Source organism: Onychostruthus taczanowskii, unplaced genomic scaffold (genome assembly GCF_017590055.1).
Source record: "Onychostruthus taczanowskii isolate IOZ18803 unplaced genomic scaffold, ASM1759005v1 scaffold96, whole genome shotgun sequence".
Taxonomy (NCBI): domain Eukaryota; kingdom Metazoa; phylum Chordata; class Aves; order Passeriformes; family Passeridae; genus Onychostruthus; species Onychostruthus taczanowskii.
The window spans coordinates 49,954-73,256 of NW_024507657.1; the positions used below are offsets into that span (position 1 = coordinate 49,954).

At 39.4% G+C, this 23,303-nt stretch overlaps 1 protein-coding gene across 1 annotated transcript in view; it reads left to right on the forward strand.

Moving 5' to 3' along the window:
* The window catches only part of RFX3 (regulatory factor X3), a 109,116-nt gene that overhangs the window by 29,131 nt on the left and 56,682 nt on the right, over positions 1–23,303 (forward strand). The window contains exon 2 of the mRNA XM_041426919.1: positions 23,086–23,210. Coding sequence (XP_041282853.1) covers positions 23,094–23,210 — 117 coding nt within the window. The 5' untranslated portion in view covers positions 23,086–23,093. The remainder of the gene's footprint in view (positions 1–23,085; positions 23,211–23,303) is intronic.

Sequence of the window (23,303 nt, forward strand, 5' to 3'; positions counted from 1 at the left end):
TATGTATTTAACTTGTGCAGGTTCTTCAGTTGTTTTTAGTGCTAACCTTGCTACATTACATGTAATGGAAGTGATAAGTAAAAGTTGCAAAACATGTGTCACAAGAGAAAGCATTATTGACAGCTACATTCCTCTCTACAGAAAAAAACCAACAGTCCTAAATGTATAAACCTTAACACTTCAAGTTTCAGAAGTCAGCTTTGAAAAACGATTGCTACTTTAGATTGCTTTTAGTATGGAAACAATTGTTTAAATATTACTTTGAAAATTTTCAGGTTTGTGGGTTTTTTTTTTGTTTTTTTTTTTGTTGGTTTTTTTTTTTTTTTTTTTTTTTTTGTTTTTTTTTTTTTTTTTTTTTTTTTTGGTTGTTTTTTTTTTTAGTCAGCAGTATCAGTAATGGAAATTACAGCGAAATGAAAATTTATTTTATACCCTGCAATAACATTTTACCCCATTTGAAATAAACCAATGTCAAAACTGTCAAATCCAAATAGGTAAAGTGGAAGACACAGGAAAAGAAACTAATATGCTAAAAACATACTGTTTTAGTGTGAAATAATGTAGGACTTGTGGTTATACTTTGTGAGAGATAGTTATGAACTACAAAAATGTGTTTTTCTAAATTGAAGGCTTATCTCTAGTATCTGTCATGTCTGTTGAAGAGGAAAGAAGATCCAGAAATAAGCGTGTTAATCTGGAAACTTGCAGTCTGTTCCCTGTGTTGCAAATTCTGTGTGTGTGGTCCAGAATTAATTGTTTACGCCTACATACCTGAAGGTGTTCACAAATCTAATTCTTCTTAGCTGGTCCTTAGTCAGAGTTTCTAAGTATTAGGGAGATTTTTTTGGTTGTAATATTTTTTTCTTTTTTTTCTCAAAAGTGTGAGATTTTTTTTGACATATTGAGGTTTAGCGCCTTGAATTTGTTGTGGAATTTAGAAGGAAATGTCGAGGACTTAAGAGATACCAGTCTTGACTTATCTTTTTTATTTTTTTACTACTTTTTATATGGAGTATTTTTCAGTTGGATTGAGGAGCTTTTATCTGAGGAAAATAATATATTGGTATAAAATTGACATATCCTAATCATCAGAGAAATGAGGCTAAATTGAGGGCTTAAATTGTTTAGCATCTACCAGTCTCCAGAAAAATGTTTTGGAACTCAAGTGTTTTTTTCTTTATCTTACCCATTTATTTCACAAAGATTGATACTTATCATTTGTCAATGCAAGAATGTAAATTGCTAAAGTAATTTAAAAGGAGATTGATTTCCTGATGGCTTGTAGTCACTACCAACCACTATCTACAAACCAGTCCTTGCAGTTGTGTATCACCCAAAATCTTGCTGAGGTGCACTGTGTTCCATCCTCTAGGTCATTAATGAAGACAATAAACAGTACTGTACCCAGTATGGATCCTTGCAACTGGACTGGCCACCTGCTGAACTTCGTGCCACTGGTCACAACCCTCTCTTGTTAAATTCCATTCAGAACTCTTTTGAAATGTGGGTATCAGCAAATACATGTTTCAGAACTTCACTTTAGTATGCATGCTTTCTAGTCCTAAGAAGTCACGAGTGGGGCAGGCTCTCTCTTGGGCACTTGTATGCTTATATAAAAAGACTCACAGGACATACTCAAAGTTTTGTGGGCCCTGGTTCACAGGCTGTTTCATAAGGGTTGCATTACAGGCATTGCTGTGAAATTCTTACTATGTGTGTTAGGCTGATTATAATCATAATTCCTGGTTTGTTTTTTTTTGCAAATCTCATATTTCAGCACTGTTTTTTTATTTTCCTGTAATGATGGTTACATTCCAGATGACACTATAGTACCAGGGTTTCAGGTGTATCCCAAAGTAACTGTATTGTGGTTTTGAGCAGGAAAGGAGGAGAGGATACTAAATTTTTGGGGTTTTTTGACACATAAGATTGTAATTATCCAAATCTGTTTTTAAAAATAGATTGGACACAATCCATTCATTAACTTTCACTTTCCTTGTCTTGTGCTTTCATCAGTAGTAGTAGTCTTCCCTTTGTTTTTATGTTGTATTATTAATTTATTAGCTAACTTTATAATTTACTTAAAATAATGAGTGAAATTACATAAATCCTGCTCAACTTCCCTTATTTCTTATTTTAAAGCTCTGTCTACAGCATGTGGCAATAAACTGCAAATCTGCATGGGTTTTAACTTTGAAAACAATTAATCTCAATAAATTGCTGGTAGTGACCAAATATCCTATAAACCTGATGATAGAATCAGCTCTTAAGCTATTATATTTTATTGAGGTTTTATTGTGCTTTTGTGAAGACCACTTCATGTTCTCTAGTCTGTGAGCCATATTGCAGATGGTACAGTTGCTATTTGTCTTGTTTCAGAGTCTGTGTTTGTTACTAGTTATTACCTTCTTCCATTTTGTCAGTCTGGTTTCTGGCTCTAATAAAATAGGGCTTCAAATAATGTGCTGCTTATCTTAAACTAAGACACAACTGAATTTTCTAACAATTTGCTTATCATGAAGAAACATCAATATTCATGCAAAAGTTAGACAATAACTTCTAAGACTGAAATGATGAAGTGCTAATATATTGTGACTTTGATGTAATATATTAACTCCTGATTGTGTTCTTATCTGACATTTATTGCAGAGTATGCTAACAGTAACAGTTTAATTTATGACAGCTTGATAAAGGAAGTATACCCTTATTTGCTTGAGGTCATATTCAGCTTTTGCACTTCGTATACTACTTGTGTACATATTTCTGTTAAAATCATCCTTTTCTTTGATGATATCTCTTGGGATTTTCTTTTTATTTGTTTGTTGTTGGGTTTTTTTCCTTTTACTTGCTTAGATATATCTAGAAACTTACTAGCATTTGTTGGAAACTTCATAAAACCAGAAAACAACAAAATCCATATTCTTGTTAACCTATGCAGCTTATCTGTATAAGACAATCTAATAAACAGCAAGGAACATTGATGTAAAAAAAAAAAAAAACCAGCAAAAAATTAACTGTGGTTTTGGAATGCAATTTGTTACAGTATCTGCAGCACATAGGAAGTTCTCTTAAGAAGACAGACTGAAATTCTTGAAAATATTAACATGCCCCCTAAAAACTATCACAGCTTTAGTTCACGCCTCCTTTTTGCCCCTAGGAGCCACCACGACTCATTTTAAAAGATGCAGAATATCATAGTTAGACCCCCACTGGGAACTAAGCACTATGAAGCATCTCACTCACTCCCCTCTCCCAACTACTGCCTCCTCGCACCCATCCACTGCGGGGGAGAAAAGTTAAACTTCATCGGTTAAGGAAAAAACACTTCAATAATTTTAAAAAAATATAATTTACTACTACTAGTAACGAAAAAGAGTGTCCAGTGTACCAAGGGGTTGTAAAGAGACGCGTGCTCCACGAGGGCTATGGATGTCGATTCCAAGCTCATGAGGGCCGTAAGCCGCGCCCCCCGCATGTGCAAGAGGGTGGCAGGTCCCCCGGCAGGGCGGGTCGAGCGCTCCCCTGCAGCCTATCGGGCAGAGGTGTCAGAGGCTCTTGGAGCTCTCCCTCCGTCCGCTGGCGGCCGCCCCCTTCTCCTGGCAGCGGGAGGGCGGTGGTGCCGCGGGCGCAGCCGGTAGCGCCGGTGCGGGGACGTGCGGAGCACGCTCTGCCCGGCCGCGGCGCTCTGCTGGCAGCCGGGCGGGCCGAGCACGTACTCCTGGTAGTCGTCGTCCGCCCTGACCGTGTGCAGGATGCGGCCGAAGCGCTGCCTGCAGAGCGGGCAGGCGGCGCGCACGGCGGCCCACTGCCGGATGCAGGCGAAGCAGAAGGTGTGCAGGCAGGTGTCCACGTGCGCCGCGTTGTCCACGTCGCCCAGGCAGATGGGGCACAGCCCGGCTGCCGCTGCCTCCCGCTGCCCCCCGCTCGAGGCGGCCGGCGCGGCGGAGCCGCTGTCCTGCAGAGCCTCCGCGGCACCGCGCGCCATGGGCTGCCACGAGACGGGCCGAGTGCCGGGGCTTCTGTGGCGCCGGGAAACGGGCAGCAGGGAAGGCCCCAGAGCGTGGGCAGAGACGGGAGACAGGGCCCTCCCAAAGAGTCTCGGTGTGGGGCAGAGACGGGAGACAGGGCCCTCCCAAAGAGTCTCGGTTGTGGGGCAGAGGCAGGAGACAGGGCCCTCCCGAAGGGTCTTGGTGTGGGGCAGAGGCGGGAGACAGGGGCCCCCCAAAGGGTCTTGGTGTGGGGCAGAGGCAGGAGACAGGGGCCTCCCAAAGGGTCTCCTTGCAGGAAAAGGAGACTTTACTGGAAAATGGCTGAGCAGCCCCTCAGCTGCCTTCGACACCTGCCTCCCCCTCCGTTCCACCAGGCAAGCTGCCCCCCATTCCAGGAGAAATCTCCCTTCCTCGCTGCTCCCACAGCCAGTGGGACTCAGCTGGCCCAGGGTACCTGCAGGAGGCGGTCGGGAAGGAAGAGGTGGCTTGGAGCCCTCGGGGATGCCGAGAGCCACAGCGCACCCTCAGGAGCCAGGACCAAATGCACTGGCTGTTGAAGTGCTGTGAGTTTATGGCTGTTTGCCCCTCAGTGATAACACATAATTCTCTGGGCCTGCACCACAACCAGCACCTGGGGAGGACAGTAAACACCCCGGAAGGGTGAAAACCTTTGAATCACAGGATGTTTATCGTGGTGGCTTTTTGAGCTCAGATAAGCCTAAGTCTTCTCAGATCCTGTAATGACTGACTGTTTCCCCTTAGTGTGAGGACTCAGCAACAGGCAGTGCAGCAATGCAGGTGGGGAGCTGCTGGTCCCTGTGAAGCACTCTGTCTTGGCACTTCAAAGATCTATCAGGGGAGAAAGACCCCTTGCTTGTGGTAAGAAAACTTTGGCAGTGGAAACTAAACTCTGGGGGCCATCTCTTCTAAACCCCTGCTTAAGCAGGGCCACTTAAGAGACAGTTGCTCAAGTCCATGTGCAGATGGCTTTTGAAAATCTTCAGGATGCAGACAGCGCAAGCCATTCTAGTGGTGTTTCAACCTCGCAGAAAAAAAAAGTTTTTCCTGATATTCAATAAGGACCCTCCTGTATTTCAGTCACAGGCTGCAGAATGGATATCTGCTCCATTGTGGATCTTTCTGAGTTGCAGGGGTGCAAACTGTGTCACCATGTTTTTTTCCACAGGGTTCAGAAATCTCTGTTCCAGCACCCGAATTGCCGTCTCCCCCTCCTTCTTATAAGCTTGATGTCTGCAGGGTTGCTTGTCTTTCTCAGGCGCTGTTGAAAGCACCTTTTACCCTCTCTTGATTATGTTATCACAGGGGCATTGCCACCCTTGGTGTTCAGCTCAGCTTTGGTCAGCAGTGAGTCTGTCTTGGAACCAAGTGAAAGTGACTCTGACATGCAGGGAATTTCTGAAAGCTTATTGAAGCCAGCCCTGTAGCCCCACTGCTACCCAACTGATACAGGAGCCCAGAACTGGACACAGCACTCACAAGTGTGGCCTCACCAGTGCTGAGCAGATGCCAGTGATGACGTCCCTTTTCTTGTCTTCAATACTTTGTGTAATGCTGGGAATTTTTGTTGCAAAATACAATCTAGCTTCTTTCAAGGGGTAAAATTCAGGATGGAACCTGTTGTGTGTATATATGTGCATATCAGTAGTTTAAACATGAAAGTGTTTCCTTGGCACATGAATTGCTCAGGTTACATGACATCCAGCTGTAGCAAGGTTAAGTTTAAATATTTGGTGTTTTGAAGATGGTTCTGTTAAGCATATCTGGACTATCTTAGAATTAGTTAGAGACAGCAGCTTTAAAAATAACTTTATAATTTTTTGGTGTTGTTTTTAGGTCAGGCAAGTATATGTGTAAACATGTATGTAAAGGTTGCTAGTTATTTCTTCTGTCCACTAGGTCAGGAACTTATTTCTGTTATGTCTGCACAGAACTTCCTGGGTTTTTCTTTTTAATATTTTAGCATTCTGTGTAACAGCTCCTTATATTCATGGCATGTAAAATACATGAAATTTTTTTCTATTTTAAAGCAAATTTCTGATCCTAGAGCAAAGTCTTAACAGAAGGATTTTAACTTTGTCATATACACCTTGCACTGAGAACTTCAGACACCTTTCCTTTTATTGTACTGTGTCTTGTTACGTGGTAGTTGTATAATAGTTTTTTTGTGTGTACTATGTCTAAGTGAAAACCATGCAAATGCTGGATTGTTTCTGTTGATATAAAATATGGCACATTTCAAAGTGCAAAACTAATGCATTTTTGAAGGTTTGTGTTAGGTATGAGTAACATGCAGGTAGTCTTCTGCAGTGTAGAGAACTTTTGTACAGGAGCTTTAGGATCGTGGGAAGGTGTGAGGAGAGATGAGAAGGGAAAGAAGAGAAAAACAGCAATTCTTACAAGTATCACAAAACTCAGTTAAGGTTACTGTTGTGGCTTCCTCTTATTCTAGGAGATACACCATCTCTCTTCTAGTAAACAAATTAAAAAAAGGGAAGAACATTTCATTAATATTTTGTTAGGTGTGGTGTGTGGTAACTGTGCAGCTTGCCCTGGTGTTCTAGATTTGTGTAATTTTTACTTCATAAGGAAATTTCTGTTTTGCCTAAAGTGTTTAAATATTGTAGTTGAAAAAAGTAACCAGTATGACTGTCTGCTTCATTGATTAGTAAGCAGCCTTGACATTTCAAATGTGAGTAGACCATTTAGATTGTGCTTATTTGCAAATATATTGTGAAAGTATAGTAGATACAACAGGAGCTGGAACAAAATCTGTCCATTTTTCAACTCCTGTAAATATTGTCACCGATCTTATTTTCTATTTGGTGTGAGTTAAACTACATTTTTTGTCTTGCCTTCTTAAAGCAATTGAGGTCGTTGTGTCATTATCTTGATTCACCAAAAATGAAGAATCACTTGGGGACATCCCAGATTTGGACATTTTAACTGAGTATTTTAATTATGGGTGTAGAGTTCTGTGGCCTTCTGGGTTTTTTCTTAGAATGAATATAAAATAAATATTTAGTTATGTGGACAGTGTTGTTTACATAGAAATAACAAAATATAACATAGCAAATCAATGTTGACTCACTTATAGAGAAAATAAATCTTGCAGTAGGTTGGCACATTTTTCTACTTGGTACCAGAAACTTGGACTACAATGTACAGAATTAGAGGAAAGCTACTCTTTACCAGAAGTAAAAAATCAGCACTTATCTAAGCACTACTGATGTAGTCAGTGTTATACCTGTCAATTAATCTCAGATATTAAATGTAAATATAGTGGCTGCATTGGTGTACGTGCTGTGAACAGTAACACTTCAGCAAACTTGTTTAAAACACAGCTAATTTTGTGGGGTCTGACAGGCAAGTTTTCATTTGCAGTCAAGGAACTTGCCTTTACAATGATTGATCGTTTTTGCTTGCTTTGTTGAACTGTAGTAGTACTGCCAGTAATATTTGTCTCTCTGTATGCTAAATGAGTGAGTAGTTGAGAGTAGCTCAGGCTTTCAGCTCTTCACGCTGCAGTTGTTCTCCTAAAGGTACAAAAAAAAAAAAAAAATCAGTACTGATTTGTTTTGCGGGTAAGGTAAGAACTATTTGCTGTGAAATTGTAGACAGACTTGGAATATTAGCTCTATAACAATAACACATTTTTATACTTAAAAGCAGTACATGTTTGTTTATACAGTGTGAGTTCCAAATGTTGGCATCAGGGTCCTCTCTTTCCATGTGAAAAGAAACCAGCATAGTAGCACCAGTGTAATTTTTGCAAAGTGAGAAATACTTATAGTATACGATGAAGCTTTAAGGGACAAAAACTGTAAGAAAAGCTGCAGTAGGAATTAAACAGTTTTTTCCATAAGGATAACAAGCCTACTGCTGTAATGCTACAAGGATATGAGCAGTGAAAGAACAAATAATTTTTGTGTCTCTTAGGTGGAGGTGGGGAGGTATCATGCTGTAATCGAAGCCAGGCAAATAATAATGTTGTGTATGCTGAAGTTCATTCTTAGTAAGGCAAAGCTGTGTGAACTAGGAATTATGCTAAGTTATTTCTTAAAACTGACCAACCATTTGAATTAAATCTTACTATTTCCACCTGTCAAATGGTGGAGAAGTTTTTTTCTTATTTCTTTTTTTGTCTGAGAGCTGTCTTTTCATCTGTTACTTGTAAAAATTATGTACAGATCCAAGCTCGTTCTTAATAATAGGAAATTTTCTTACCTCAAAAACCTGCATCTTTTTTCTTATGTATAGTGTTTTAAACTTCATCTTCCAGTCTGCTTGCATCGTTTTTGGGTTGCACTATTCTTTTGTGTACAACCACAGTGGATCAGATGCAGACTGTTGCACCTGGAACCATACTGTCAATAACTTGTCTTAGTTTGATTTGAGTCCTTTCTTTCTTGTAGTCAATTTGTCAGTTGCTGCAGCGAGTCAGTGTGGGGTTTTTTTCACTTTTGTATGTACAGACTTATTAAATGTAAATGAACCTATCTGTAAGAAACTAAGACATTGCAGTTTTCCTATCTTTTCCTAAAATCTTTGGTCTTTTGATACCTGGAAGATACCAGTAGGTAAGCAAGAATGTCTAGTTGAGCTGAATATAGGTTAATAATGTGGTAACTACTGATTTGCTTGATTTTTTTTCCCCCCACGATGTTAGAAGTTATCTGTCTAAGAAGAGATAAATGAGTTATGGGAACAAGGTTGTTAGTTTTTCTTTAGGTTGAATTAAGAAATCTATGCAGTCTGCTTAAGTCTCTGTTTTGTTTTGTTTTTAATGAAGGTTTAGGTTGTCTTAGGAAAACTACTGGATTACTGATTTATTTGAGAATTATAGTCACTGTGCTACAGCATAAGCATCATCTTTAGCATTTAGAACACAAGTCATCTGGAAATTAGCCACTTCTAAGATTGAGTGTGTGGGGAGGCTATCTCAGAGAAATCCTGGTGATCATATTTATTACTAAAAGTATTTGGATGTTTCTGAAGTTGTAAAGGTATGTAATGAAATTAGGGAGGCAATTTTCCTGTGGGGCATTCTTCAGGAAATTATATGTATCCAAACTTCTTTTATTAAGGCTGAACAAATCCCTTCTGATCTTCTGGTCTGCCTTTCCTTCCACATCAAATATAATTGCTTTTTTCTTTTTTCTTTTTTATTATTTTTTTCTTTTTTATTCTTTTTTCTTTTTACCCTCTTCTGTGGAATCCAAAGATGGATAGATGGATAGAGCATTTCAGATGGATAGAGCATTTCATTACCTCCAGTCTAAAGTCTGGAACTGAGGCACTTGCTGTTACAGTGAAATCTACTGTTGGTTGTCTTTACTGCAAGGATATATCAATCTACAGTTCCTATGTTCTTTACTCCAGTTGTGTCTGAATACTTAGTAATTTTTAGTATGTCAGCACCTAGTATGTGTTACAGTGTATTGTTGTTTAGGGAGATCAGAAAGACTCGTCTGAAACAAGTTAAAGTCATACTTAATTAAAGCTATCAGCACAAATAAAATATATGAGAATATTTTTGCTACTACTATTATTAAAATAGAGAGCACTTAATATGCTGGGATTTTTACCTTTTAAAAAATCACAGATATAAATTAAAATACATTCCATTGTGTGCTCTTTGAACAGTTTAGTCCTTGCAGATTCTTTTTGCAATATAAAATAAAGTTGTCAAAATATATTGAAAGATGAATGTTCTGCTGTAGCAAATGCTGTCAAGACAGGAACACTTTTAAGTAGTCTTAGGAAGAGAGAGGTATGTTGTCCATTGATACACAAAATATATCAGATTATGGTTTAAGAGCCTACAAGCCTTCTGGTAAGTCAGAAATACTAAGCCACCAATTTGTGGTTGGTCTAGGACCTGAAGTTATTAAAATGCTACATTTTTAAAAGAATTTCCCTTGTAAGTTCCATATTTTCAGGTTCCACACCTTCATGTAAATTATTTGATTTCCTAGGTCTGAAAGTTTAATGTCCTTGAAATAACTTCAGAAATTTTTTTTTTCAGTTTAGGGAGTTCAGAGGATGAATCTGCCTGGTTTTGTGCAGACCATGATGAGCAAGCTATGCTAAGTATTCAGGGCTGATTGAGGCTTCAAGCTAGAGTTAATTACTCTGATGCTAAGGAAGAGTTTGCATGCCCTGCCCAGAGCATTCTGCATAATTCATGGCTGAATGTGATCAGTACTGAAGCTTTGCAGTGAAGCATTCACAAAACTTGGCTCTTTCTTCATGGCTTCATTGTCAGTGCTTCTGACAATGCAAAAGCACTGCATTTTATTCTTTGGAATATTTTTAGGTTTAATTATGGTTTAAATCCATCTGGCACCTAAATCCCCTGCAGGTGCTCAGTCACTTCCTCACCAACAGGTTGGGGGAGAGAATCTGAAGGGTTATCCTTATGGTCAGTTGAGGTCAGCTGTCCTGATTGTGACTCCTTCCAGCTTCTTGCACACCCTACTCATTGGTGGGGTGATACAAGAAGCATGAAAGGCCTCAGTTCTGTGCAAGCGCTGTTCAGCAATAAGAAAAATATCTCTGTATCATTAGTCCTGTGTTCAGCAAAAAAACAAAATTCAAAACCCAACCCAATACCAGTCACTATGAAGAAAATTAACTCTACACCAGCTAAACCCAGCACATTCCAGCCCTTATTTCCTGGCATTTACATCATGCTCAGATGCCATACTACTCGATATGACCTCATTAATCACAACCCACTTTCCATTTGGTGTAATAATTTTCCATTTGATATAATACACAGCATTCTCTTAGTCTGAGAACTACCTCAGCAAAATGTTCATAAAATGTCTACAGAATGTCCACTGAGTTATTTAGTCCATGACTTTGGGCTCCATCAGTTCTGGTGGTCATTTGGGACAGGGGAGGTGGTGTGTTACGTGGAGTAACTGGGCACCAAAGCCAGCTCAGGTCATGTCCCTGCTGTATTGGATCTGCTTCTTGTAAGTCTTCTCCATTGGTTTGGATTGTTATTGTCATGGTAATTCCGATAAGATGCAACTCAGATCATGGTTTACAACAACAATTTAAAGGTATATCCATTAAGAGCTCTGTCCCTCATCCTTTTGGGACAGGTTTTATGGTTTAACATTGCAGTGAACCCCTTCACTTGTTTCTACCTTGCCTGCCAGCGAGGATTTCCTGCTGTGGTCCACCATTAACCCCCATGGGCTGCATAGAGACAGCATGCCTCACTATGGTCTTCAGCAAAACAGGCTGCTAGGCAATCTCTTGCTTCCCCTCTTGCATCATGGGGTACCACCCACAGGAGACATTTCTTTACAAACTTTTTCAGCATGGGTCCTTGTCACAGGTTGCAGCTCTTCATGAGCTGCTCCAGCCTGAGTCCCTTCCACAAGGTCCTTCAGTCCTTCAGAAACAGCTTTGTGTGCTCCAGCATGGGTCCCTCTCAGGGTCACAAGACCTGCCAGCAAACCTGTTCCAGGGTGGGCTCCTGTCTCCTCCATGCATTCACAGGTCCTGCCAGGAACCTGTGCCAGCATGAGCCTAGTGCAGGGTCCCAGCTGCTTTCAGTTATCAAGCTACTCCACTGTGGGCTCCTCCATGGACTGTAAGTGGATCCCTGCTCCTGCACGGACTCATCCTTCTACTCAAGTTCACACTGGTGTTGCAGCCTGTCCACTACAGCAGTACAGAAGACTGCCACAATGCCACCTGCCAGGTCAGGCACTTTGCTATGGTTGTTTTCAAAATGCTCTTGGGCACAGCACAGTGAGGTGATCAGCAGCACAGCAAGGCAACAAATGGCCACTAATGAGCATTAGAGTCTAATATTCAGTCAGGCAAGCAAGCCCCATGGCAAGCACAGGAGCCTGCTCTTTACTAGCTAAATGGCATTAGCTATAAATTTGATCTAGTACATTTGAGTCAAATCTGTTGTTATCTTGAACCCTTTGTGCTTCACATTGGCCACCAAAAAGGACCTATGAATTAACCCCAGCTGGCAGCTAAGACCCATGCAGCTATTCACTCTCTTCCCCTACAACTGGGATTGGGAAGAAAACTGGAAAAGTGAGAGGACTCATGGGTTGAGATAAAAACAGTTTAATAGGGAAAGCAAACGCCACACATAGAAGCAGAATAAAAACCAAGGAATTAATTCAGTGCATCCCATGAGCAGGCAGGGGTTCAGGCATCTCCAGGAGAACAGGGCCTCATCACACATAATGGTGATGTGAGAAGGTAAATGCCACTGTTCCAAATGTCCCTCTCTTCCTCCTTCTTCCCCCCACTTTATATGCTGATGTTGCAGCCATGTCTCCTCCCAATCTCCTGTGCATCCCCAGTCTCCTCAACAGCATGGTAGTGTCAAAAGCAAAAAAGGTCTTGGCTCTGTGTAAGCCGTGCTCAGCAGTAACAAAAGCAGCTCTATTTTATCAACCCTGTGTTCAGCACAATCCAACATATAGTCCCACTCGAACAACTGTGAAGAAAACTAACTCTATTCCAGCCAAAATTACATGACGACTATAGAGTTCTTTTATTCTTTTTTTTTTAATTTCTTTTTTCTTTAATGTTTCTTTCAGTTAGAACATAAGCATGAGTAAGAATAATTTAGGATAGAAGGGTAATTTGGGAAAAAGGTATAAGGATAAGCAAGTCTTGTTTGCCTACACATCTGCTAGATGTAGACTGACAGATGTAAATGAGAATTATGAAGTTCAGCTGGACACTCTGTGTCCTTATCATCTTCTACATTCCCTACCTGTTGACATCTTAACTCTTTTCTAATTGCCTTGTATTTCAGAATTATCTTGCATTCCCAGCACTTTCTTCTCCATTTTATGTGAATTGACACCATAGTCCCAGATGCAGCTAAGGTGTGAATTATTGCAGCTATTATTACTGCATAATTGGGACTGTTGTAATATTTTGAGAGACGGTGATCAAATCTCCAAATTTCAGGCACACATTTTTATCTACTTCTAGTCTGTTACAAGCTAAGAATCAAGCACTAATCAAATACACTGGTCTTTGGGTTTCTTCTAAAGGTTGATACCTATTTTCAGACATCTTTCCACTCATCTGTTTCCTGCAAATAGTTGCAGACTGTGGCACACAATCCAATATGATAAAATACTGTACTTCTGATTTCTAATTCATTCTTTTTAGATGTCTGGGTATAAGGTGAATAAGAATTTATTTAATTTTTCTGTTTTAAGCAAGCAGTGTAATGTCTCAGAGCAAGAATAAAATGGTATGTTTCACAAATAGACCTTCTCAGTACGGGGAAGGAAAGCTCCAAGGAAAGATATGCTTCAGATGATGTCTCAGTCATTAGCAAAGTAAAATAGTCACTAACTTGTCTCTTGACATGCATGATATACGTCCTTCTCTTACAAAATAAAATTGCAGGTTGAGGAAGACAGGAATGGGAGAAACTGGTGAGATTTTATCTGTTCCATTCATTGTTTAAGTAGATTACTTGTAGTTATCCCTGAAGTAATCCTGCAGATATCCCAGCTATAAGACTATTTGCATGTTTACCTGGTCAATATAGAAAGGATTTGTCTTAGCTTGTGTCTTTGTTTTAAGGCAGTCTAGTCCTTAGTGGTGGCAGAGTTATAATATTCTTGTTGAAGTGCTGTTCCTGTACTTTCATAGATAAAAGACAGCTGTAGCTTCTGCATTTAGTAGCCTAATGGATTTCACATTTGGCCAAGAAAGCCATCGTGACTTGAATCAGCAACAGTGTGGCCAGTAGGATAGAGCAGTGATTGTCCCTCCATACTCCGAACTGATGAGGCCACACCTCAAATCCTGTGTTCAGTTTTGGGCCTCTCAGTACAAGAACATTGAGGTGCTGGAGCCTGTCCAGAGAAGGACAGTGGAGCTTGGGGAAGGGTCTGGAGTACAAGTCCTATGAAGAGCAGCTGAAGGATGTGGGGATGTTCAGCCTGGAGAAAAGGAGGCTCAGGGGAACCTTACCACTGTCTATAACTGTCTGAAAAGAGACAATGCAAGATGGGGGTTAGCATCTTCTCCGAGGCAGCAAGTGAATGGACAAGGCAAAATGGCCTCAAGTTGCCTAGGGAAGTTCAGGTTGGATCTTAGGAAACATTTTTTGACTGTGGTTATGTGTTGGAATGGGCTGCCCAGGGAACTAGTAGAGTCACTATCACTGGAAATGTTCAAACAATGAGCAGACTTGGCACTTTGTGTTATGGTTTAGTGGCCATGACGTTGTTTGATCAAAGGTCAGACTTGGAGGTATTTTCCAGTATTAATGATTCTACAATTCTGTGATAATTTATCATCATTTTTCAGAGCCCAAACCTGAGATGTTCAGAATATACATCTCCAAATAACTGTCAGTATGTCAACAGTATTTTTCACTAGGATTTTCAAATCTCAGAGCAGTATTCTGTATCTTAGTCAAGAGAAGAATATCATGTAGTAGAAACAGGAGCTGCAGACAGTAAATGTCCAACACTTGGTATATTACTGCCAGACGATGTGATACCTTTTTTAATTTAAACATCTACTTAACATGCACATATTAGAACATTTTTCTGGCATAAACTTAGTTTTGTTTTCTGCTATTATCAAAACACTTTCTGTGAAAAGAATATATAATTTTAATTGTACTGTAATGCAATACTTCCAGCAAAAATACAGAATTTCACCTAACTCAAAGGTGTTGTATACACATAGTCACATAGTTATCAGTTTACTGTAGTATGTATACTAGGCACTTCAGTTAAATGTTGTGGGGATTAGGATTATATATCCGTATCAATGCTGTATGTGTGAAGATCACGTCAAATATGTGTTTTGAACTGCTTCAGCTTCTCAAAAACTGAAATATTAAGATTTATGGATCTTAACTAAAATAACCAAAAGTTTAGCCGTTTGGAATCTGATAATTTTGTGATGTATGGATTTTGAAGCAAACTTTGCTGTAGTTCAGAATAAGGGAAAAGATGTCTCTCCTAATTTTCTTTTCTCTTAGATGCACAATCTTGCATTAGAACTGTTGTTCTCTAATATGATGTAGCAAGAGAGGATCATGCCATTTAACCTTTTATTCTGTACATTTTCCAAAATTTAAAGATATTTTAACACTGAACCACTTCTAGTTTCTAGACTGCTCTAAATATCCCTTTAAGAGCTTTCATCAGTTTTTATCCTAAGCCTTTCCTATCCAGTGGCTGTAAATTCTAGTTTGGCAAATGATATTGATGATAACCTGAATATGATGTGGTAGACTGTTATTGGGTGAAACCTATGTCTCTCCCTCTACATTATCTTTTCTTTTTCCTCTCCTTTTTTTTTTTCTTTCTTTTTTTTCTTAATTGGCTTCCCTTGTCCCCATTCATAGGGGAATTGTGCGTTGTCACCTGTCTCACCATCTGTTTAACTACTGCTAAGGTGATGGGTGAAGGAAAAAAATTACCAACACAGCCATTGGAGCAATAATTCTGGCATGAATTGTTTTCTTCTTCTTGTACCTGGTGAGGAAATAGCTAACTCTGAAGCATTTGAAAGATGTCACTGTATTAATAATACCATAACTTTTAAGTGTTAAGTTATGAGATGGGCTAAGGCAGATCTGACTCTTTTCAGTGGTGCCCAGTGTAGGTACAAGAGATGGTCCTCTCTCAACCTGGAACCAAAGCTTTTTTCTGTGAGGCTGACCAAGCATGGGCACAGGTTGTCCATAGAGGCTGTGGAGTTCCTATCCTTGGCGGTATTCAAAAGTCACCTGGACATGGTCCTGGGCAGAAGGCAGGGTAGGTAGCACTGCTTGAGCAGGTCCCTTCCAGTTTCTGGGACTGTACTGTCATTTGGTGAAAGTCCACTAGTAAGAATCACAAACATAAAATTTGTGGCACAGAGATGACACAAATAGCATAAGCTATTTCCTCTAATACTGCTCATTCTGTTAATGAAGTAGATTTTTCCAGCTATAATGCTTTTACTTTTTCATTTTATGTTTTGATCTGTTGAGTGGTCAAAATAAATATAGTCTCCATTTTGACATCACTTTTACTCCCTTTATTTCATTATTATCAGGTACATGCTCACTCTTTTGATGAAAGGACTGCAGCACAGTATCATACTAGAAGGAAAAAACCTACCCGAACACCCATAACTCACTTCTGAAACAACCTAGAGATCTCCTTTTATAACTGTATAAATTATGCAGAAGCAAAAAAAGTTGTTTTGTTCAGGTGGTTCTCCTGCTTTCATGTTCTTCCTCAAAAAGTTATCAAAATACATTTTGTTGTCAATAATTTTGAAAGGTGTGAAGAAATAGTATTATACATGTTAGACTTTATAATTAATTCTGCTGTTATCATTAGTGCCCTACAATAAGATCTTGGCTCAAACTAGAAATTTCATTTGGTATTGTAACTATCATTCTGCATAGAGATATTTTTGGGAGATTGTGAACATGCTCATTCCAGCCCATGAGAGTTATGCTAATATAATAAAGACAGATGCCTCAGTATCTGAAAAGTATCTGAGTACTATTAAAGATGGATAATGCTTGACTAAGTGTGAATTAAAAGCCATAATATACTAGACTTAGCAGTGTAAATAGCAACTTAGAAAGCATGCTAAACTTGTAGAAATGTTCTGTAATAAAATTCTTTGTCAAAACTTATTTCTGGTTAAACACTACAGAATACCATCCCAGCAAGAAAGTCCCTGTGAACTTCATCCTGGATTGTTTCCTGAAGACATTTTTGCTTCTGAAAAAAACAAACTGTAAGGTTAGATAGCTTATGTCCCTCCATTGGTGCCATTTAGTCATGTTTGCTGTCCCAGCACATCACTGTCATCTCAAGAAGGCGGTAGTCCTGCAAGTGCACAGAGCTCTCTATTCCTTATGTTTATTCACCATGCTGAGTGTGAGGCCATTGTATACCCCTTCACATATGAGCTCCTCAGACAGGCACTTCAGAATGCTGATTTCTGAAAGATCTATGTGGCTTCCTCATAAACATGCCTTGTAGCCACTTCCTTGCTCATATGCACATGCTTGAGGTGACCCTGCTTAAGCCTCATTTTTTGACTATGTGTTGCTTTTCATTCATGGCACCCCAGGCCTTTGCTTGTTGAACCTGTCCACCACTCCTTCACTGGGCTGCTGGAAAATATTTCACTCCCCATACCACTCCTTGCTCCAGTGTCTTCCTACCAGGTCAGCTATCATGGTGGAAGAAATATCTCTGCCCCAGTTTATGAGGCACATCCCAGCTCTCCTAAGTTGTTAATCTCAGAGAAGGCCCTATGGTCATAAAACCCAAAGCCCTGTTGCCAATTCCGATTATACAATCAAGTGTTGACATGCAATATCAGTGCCCTCTTCCTCACACCCTTTCACCCAGGATGAAGGAAAACACCTCTTGGATTTTCTACTCACAGACTTTCTAGTGGACCAACGAATGCTTTGTATATAGCATATGGAATAGCATAAATGTAATTGTTTGATGGTTTGCTAGTTTTCTCACAACAAAAATTTTGAGAAGCTTTAGCCTGTAAGTGAATGTAGTCTTGGTGCTGGTGTGTATTAATGGGTAAGGCTGCTGGTGTGTGCTAATGGGTAAGGCTACTGATTAAATTTTCCAGCAAGGGAAGATACAATTCTGATGGTTTTGGAGGTAAAATTAGTAACTAGATCAAAGTGAGAGTGTCATGAAGTACTCATTCAATCTAAGCACCTATGTGCTGTGAGTTCCTGGCAATACGGGATTTCATTATGACTGTTGTTGACTAGTACCATTCCTAGGGACTTGGTAAACTGATCATCAAGACAATGCTTTTTTATATTCTGAACTTTCTTTGAAGGAGTTACTAAGAGTTTCTACTTGCACAGGTCCTTTCCAGAGTGCATATCTATATCTCACCCTTCTGTTTGTTACTCTTTTACAGGGTTTTACTACTCAGAAGTATATATGTAAGTCCAGAGAGGCAGTTTCTAAACTTCATTCTGTGCCATTCAGTTAACTGTTACTCCTCCATAAATCTGTGAAAAGCTTAAAAAAGAGTAAGGAAATCTGTATTACTAACTGCAATATTTAGCAACTAGTACTAATACCAGGCATGGTCCAGCTGTGTACTTTGGTATTCACAAGAGAAGACAAACAATCAAATCGTGTTTAGTAAGACACTGGGGTTCTAACTTCAAAATACATTAGTATCTAGAAACTATTGTAATATTCTGTTCTTCCTCTGTGAATGGCTTGAGTAATCTGTCTTCTGCTCTGGAGTAACACAACACAATTATGAAGTCAATTATTCATAAAATTTTTGTTTATACAAAAATTGAAAAAGAATGCTTATATGAAACTAGTATATTACTGAAAACTGTTTCCACTTATACTCTTGTTCAGGAACCAAGCATTCCGTATTAATTGTTGAAACAATGTTTTGAGTTTTCCTTTATTGTGAGACACATTGTGTTGCTGCAAATTCTTAATTAGTATATTGGCTATTCATCATTATAAATAGATAAGATTTTAAGATTAGCCTTTTATTCTGACTATTAAAAGCCTGCCATTACTGCAAGTGATTACGAGATCTAGTTCAGTTTATCTTCTGTGATGTTTTGTTTAGGCTTCTAGAGGAGAAAAAAGAAATTTCCTGCTGCACTTGAAAGTAAATTACAGGCTTTCATTTTCTGCATTGAATTAAAGCCTGCTGTATTATTTGATCTAGACAATAAAGCATATGTAGCTGAACAAAACTTTGCAAACTCTGGTCGCTTAAAAAGGTAAATTAGTTCAGTGTGAAGTAGTCCAAGAGCAAAAAAAAAATCATAATCTGACGCATTTTAACAATCTCTTTTGATAACTGTTAGAACAAGTTATACTATTAAATCATTCTGTCTTCATATTTCAAGTCACAAAACCAGAAGGATTCCAACTGAGAATTTGGGTATATTAAAAAATCTTTAGGGAATTTAACAGACAGCATGAAACTGCACAGAATATATAGGAAGGAATAATTTTCAGCTTTGCCTAAGTTCTGCCCATTACACTGAGGAAATACTAACCTTGTTGCATTCAGCAGCTGGGTCCCAACAGTATCTTTTCCCACTTGGAGGGGTTAATTAGTCTTTCAGAATGTGGCCTGTTTAGCTTACATTCACATCATGTAGTAAGTGCTGGCTGTACAAAGCAATAAGTGCTGTCTGTACAAAGCACTACCATTAACAGATGGGTGTGTCCAACTGCTTAATTAGGCAGAATGAAAAGGACCTTGTCAAACATTCATCTGTTGTTTGTCATACACCTGACGGTCCAATTAGGCAAGGATGATGTCTTTTCTGCGGTAATATTCACTTCCTTTACTTACATGGAGTGTCAGTGAAAAAATGGGAGAGTGTGTTTAGTTTATTTTTGTGGCTTTAATCCTAGGCAACGGCCAAAGCCCTTCAGTCACTCACTTCCCACCGGTGGGGTTGGGGAGAGAATCGTAAGGGTAAAAGCTGAAGAGCTCAGGGGTTGAGATAAAAACAGTTTAAGAGGGAGAGCAGAAGCCGCACACACAAGGAAAGTAAAACATGGGATTAATTCAGTGCTTCCCATGGGCAGGCAGGTGTTCAGACAGCTTCAGGAGAGCAGGGCCCCATCGCACATAATGGTGACTTGGGAAGAAAAACACCATTGCTCCAAATGCCCTTCCCCCCACCCCTCTTCACCTTCTTTGATACACTGAGCGTGATGAGCATGATGCCACATGGTGTGGAATATCCCTTTGGTCAGGTTGGGTCAGCTCTCCTGGCTGTGTCTCCTCCTGACCTCCTGAGCACCCCCAGTTCTCTCCCCAGTTTTGGCAGTACCAAAAGCAGAAAACTCCTTGGCTCTGTGCAAGCCTGCTCAGCAATAACAAAATTATCTCTGTATTATAAACCCTCTATTCAACACAGCCCAATTGCCAGCCACTGTGAAGAAGGTTAATTTTACCTAGCCAAAACCAGCAGTGTGTTCTCAATATTGATGTAATGTAAAGGAATTACACTGACTGCATCATTGATGTGATGCTAGAAAAACTTCCATTAAATAGATAGATACTTAAGGTTGACTGTCGTACCATATTGTATGGCGCCTAGAGGAAAAAATCTGTACAGTGTACTGAACTATAATAAAATTTTGCCTTTAGGATAGAGACTTAAACCAGAACAATGGAAGCAGTTCTGGCTGAATGCCAGGTGCTCGCCAAAACCACTCTGTAACTCCTCCAGTCCTCTGCTAGACAGGTGAGAGAAAACATAACTAAAGGTCATTGAGGAAAATAACAACATGGAAGGATCATTCACCAATAACCACAACAGGGAAAACAGATTTGACTTGAGGAAAATTATTTGAATTTATTGCCAATCAGATCAGCGTAGAATAGCAAGAAATAAACCTAAATCTTCAAAAACCTTCCCCTCACTCTCCACTTCCTCCCAGGCTTAATTTTATTCCTAATTCTCTACCTTCTCCCTTCCAGCAGCACAGGGGAATTCAGAACGGGGATTATCATCAGTTCCTCACACATTGTTTCTGTGGCTTTTTCCTTCTCAGGAGGTGAACTCCTCATACTCTTCCTCAGCTTCTGTGTAGTCCTCCATGCATTTCTCTGTAAGTGTTCCTGTGGGCTACAGTTCACAAACTGCTCCAACATGGGTCCCTCACATGGGGTACAGCCCTTCAGGACCAGGCTGCTCTGGTATGACTTTCTCCTGGGGTCACAGGTCCTGCCAGCAAACCTGCTTGTATCTCAGCACTGGCACCTTCTGAAGCCTGCTGTCCACTGACGTCTGCAGGTTCTCTCACATACTCTGACTCCTTTCTTCTGTGACTGCAATTTGCTTCTGCCCGGTAACTTTTCTTTCCCCCTTCTTTGATATGTTATCTCAGAGGCATTACTACTGTCACTGATGGGCTCAGGGCTCAGGTTTGGTCAGCAGCATTTCCATCTTGGATCCAGCTGGCACTGTTCATCAGACACAGGGGAACCTTCTGGCAGCTTCTCAGAGAAGCCATCCACGTAGTCCCCCTTGCTTGCTACCCAAGCCTTGCCAGACAAACACAATATACCCATCTCTCCTTCCTCACCTGTTCTTTCTGAACAACCTGCACTCCAGCCAAGGTATTCATCTCACCAATTTTGAGTAATCACAACTAGGTTGTAACTTTCTAGCAGCATGGAGGCTTCCAACTCCTCCATATTTATTGTGTGGGCATCCATTTCAATTGTTAAGATTTTAATATATAAACGTAATCTGAATGAATCTGTAATCTTTATTCTTTTGTATACTGATTTTTGTCAAGTGTGCTGGATGCTGAAGTGCATCCACTGCTTAAAAGTAGAGGGTTCAGTTAACATGAAACTCTGAGAGTCTGTTGATTAAACTGAAATTATTTTGATCAAGAATTTATCAAGTCTTTCTGAATATTTCAGAACAGGAATTTAAATGAATCAGGTGTTTCATTGGCATGATTTCCTGGAGTTTAAACCAAGAATGGTCCCAATTGGCAAGGTCCTTGCCCTATCGCCTGACCTCATACCAAATTTATATACCTGTTTCCTGCCTTGCAGTGGCTGCATTTAAATGCAAAGTGAACTAGAGACAGTTGGAAAGAGGAACTGCAGAAACCCAGTCTTAAATCATCTTAAACTGCTGTGGAACCCAGCCTTGAAAGTTTGCTGTTGACAGCTGGTTCCGCAAGGAGAATACTGAATTTTTTTTTCATACAGTAATTAATTCCTCCTGTTATCTAGTGGTATATCCCTCAATATTTTTATTATGGTTTTGTCTGAAAAAAATATTGTTGAGTTTTTGGGGGAGCTTGTTATTTGGTGGTGGTGGTAGGGATTAAAGTTTCTTCACTGTCAGCCATCTGGGTCTCCTGAGTTAAACTGAAAAAAAATGACTTGCATAGATCATTCTAAGTAGCTATATTTTTTTTTCATATAAATCTCTTTTATTATGCATGATAAAGCTACTAATTTTTATTGACAGTGGTTCTCAGATTCCCAAAGTATCTTGTAGCTAATATAGATTAATAGAGACTGAGAGCAGCAAAGGTTTTCACAGAACATTTGGATTATAGACTAGTAATTTGTGTTTGTTCACTGTGATTCTTCACAGACACATACAGTCTTCTGTTTTGAAGATACCAGGTGAAGAAGAAACTGCTCATCTGTTTGTTATTTTCACTGGTTAATCATCTACTGCTTTAAAGAAATTTAAGAAGAAAGGGAAAAAAAGGATGATTCACAATTTTGAATTAATTCTGGTTTGTCACTATTCAACTGTATTGTCAAATTTGAGGAATGTGCAGCTCACAATCTGTGTTTCATATGAAGGCATGCCATTCTTGGTTGTTTTTCTGATAAGTTTTCTTTGTCAGGTATTTTCCTTGGTTCTTGAACCATTTATTTATTCTGCCCAAATTTTGTTGCTCCCTTTAAATATCAGGGTCATGATCATAGGCACTTGTCTACCATTTGTGTATTTCTAAATGGTTTTAGAGTAAAAAAAAAAACCTGCATAATTGCTTTAATGCTTTCTACTGAGGAAGGTTATTTGAGTGGTTTTTTCATTGTGACTGATTAAAGGCTTTTCAGAGGTTGCTTTCCAGAGTAGAGGCCTTCATTCAGTGTCCTGCTTCAAGTTCAACTTTGAATTTGAATGTATAGAGATTTTAGTGTAATTCAGCAAGACAGAGAAAAAATGGTTTTGAATGCTGACCCGTTATTTACAAGCTGAGAGAGGATCTGCCGCTGATTTTTCTGAGTTACTCCTAAAGGGACAAAGCTCAGATAAGTGAAGCATTTCTTCGTATGTCAGCAAAAGATATTTCAAATATAAGTAAGATAAAAATAACCTAAAACTCTATTTATGCAAACTCGTGTGCTAGTAGGGGGAAAAATCTTTGGGCTCATACCAAGATTGGTACTAGCTAATTTTAAAATATTAATAGAAATAAAGGACAAATTAGTGTGCTAATGTAAGTGGCAAATAAAAACATTATGCACTAACTTTTGGATTTTATATTTTAATTTTATTCAGAGATCACAATGCAGACATCAGAGACTGGGGCGGATACAGGTTCAACTGTGACTTTACAGACATCTGTGGCTGGCCAGGCAGCAGTTCCCACACAGGTAGTACAGCAAGTACCAGTTCAGCAACAGGTATGTGGCTGTTAATTTTGAGAAGATTAAATAATAATTCTTTACAATATAATGAATAACTTGGTTTTGTGCAAGACTGCTAAAGGAACTTTT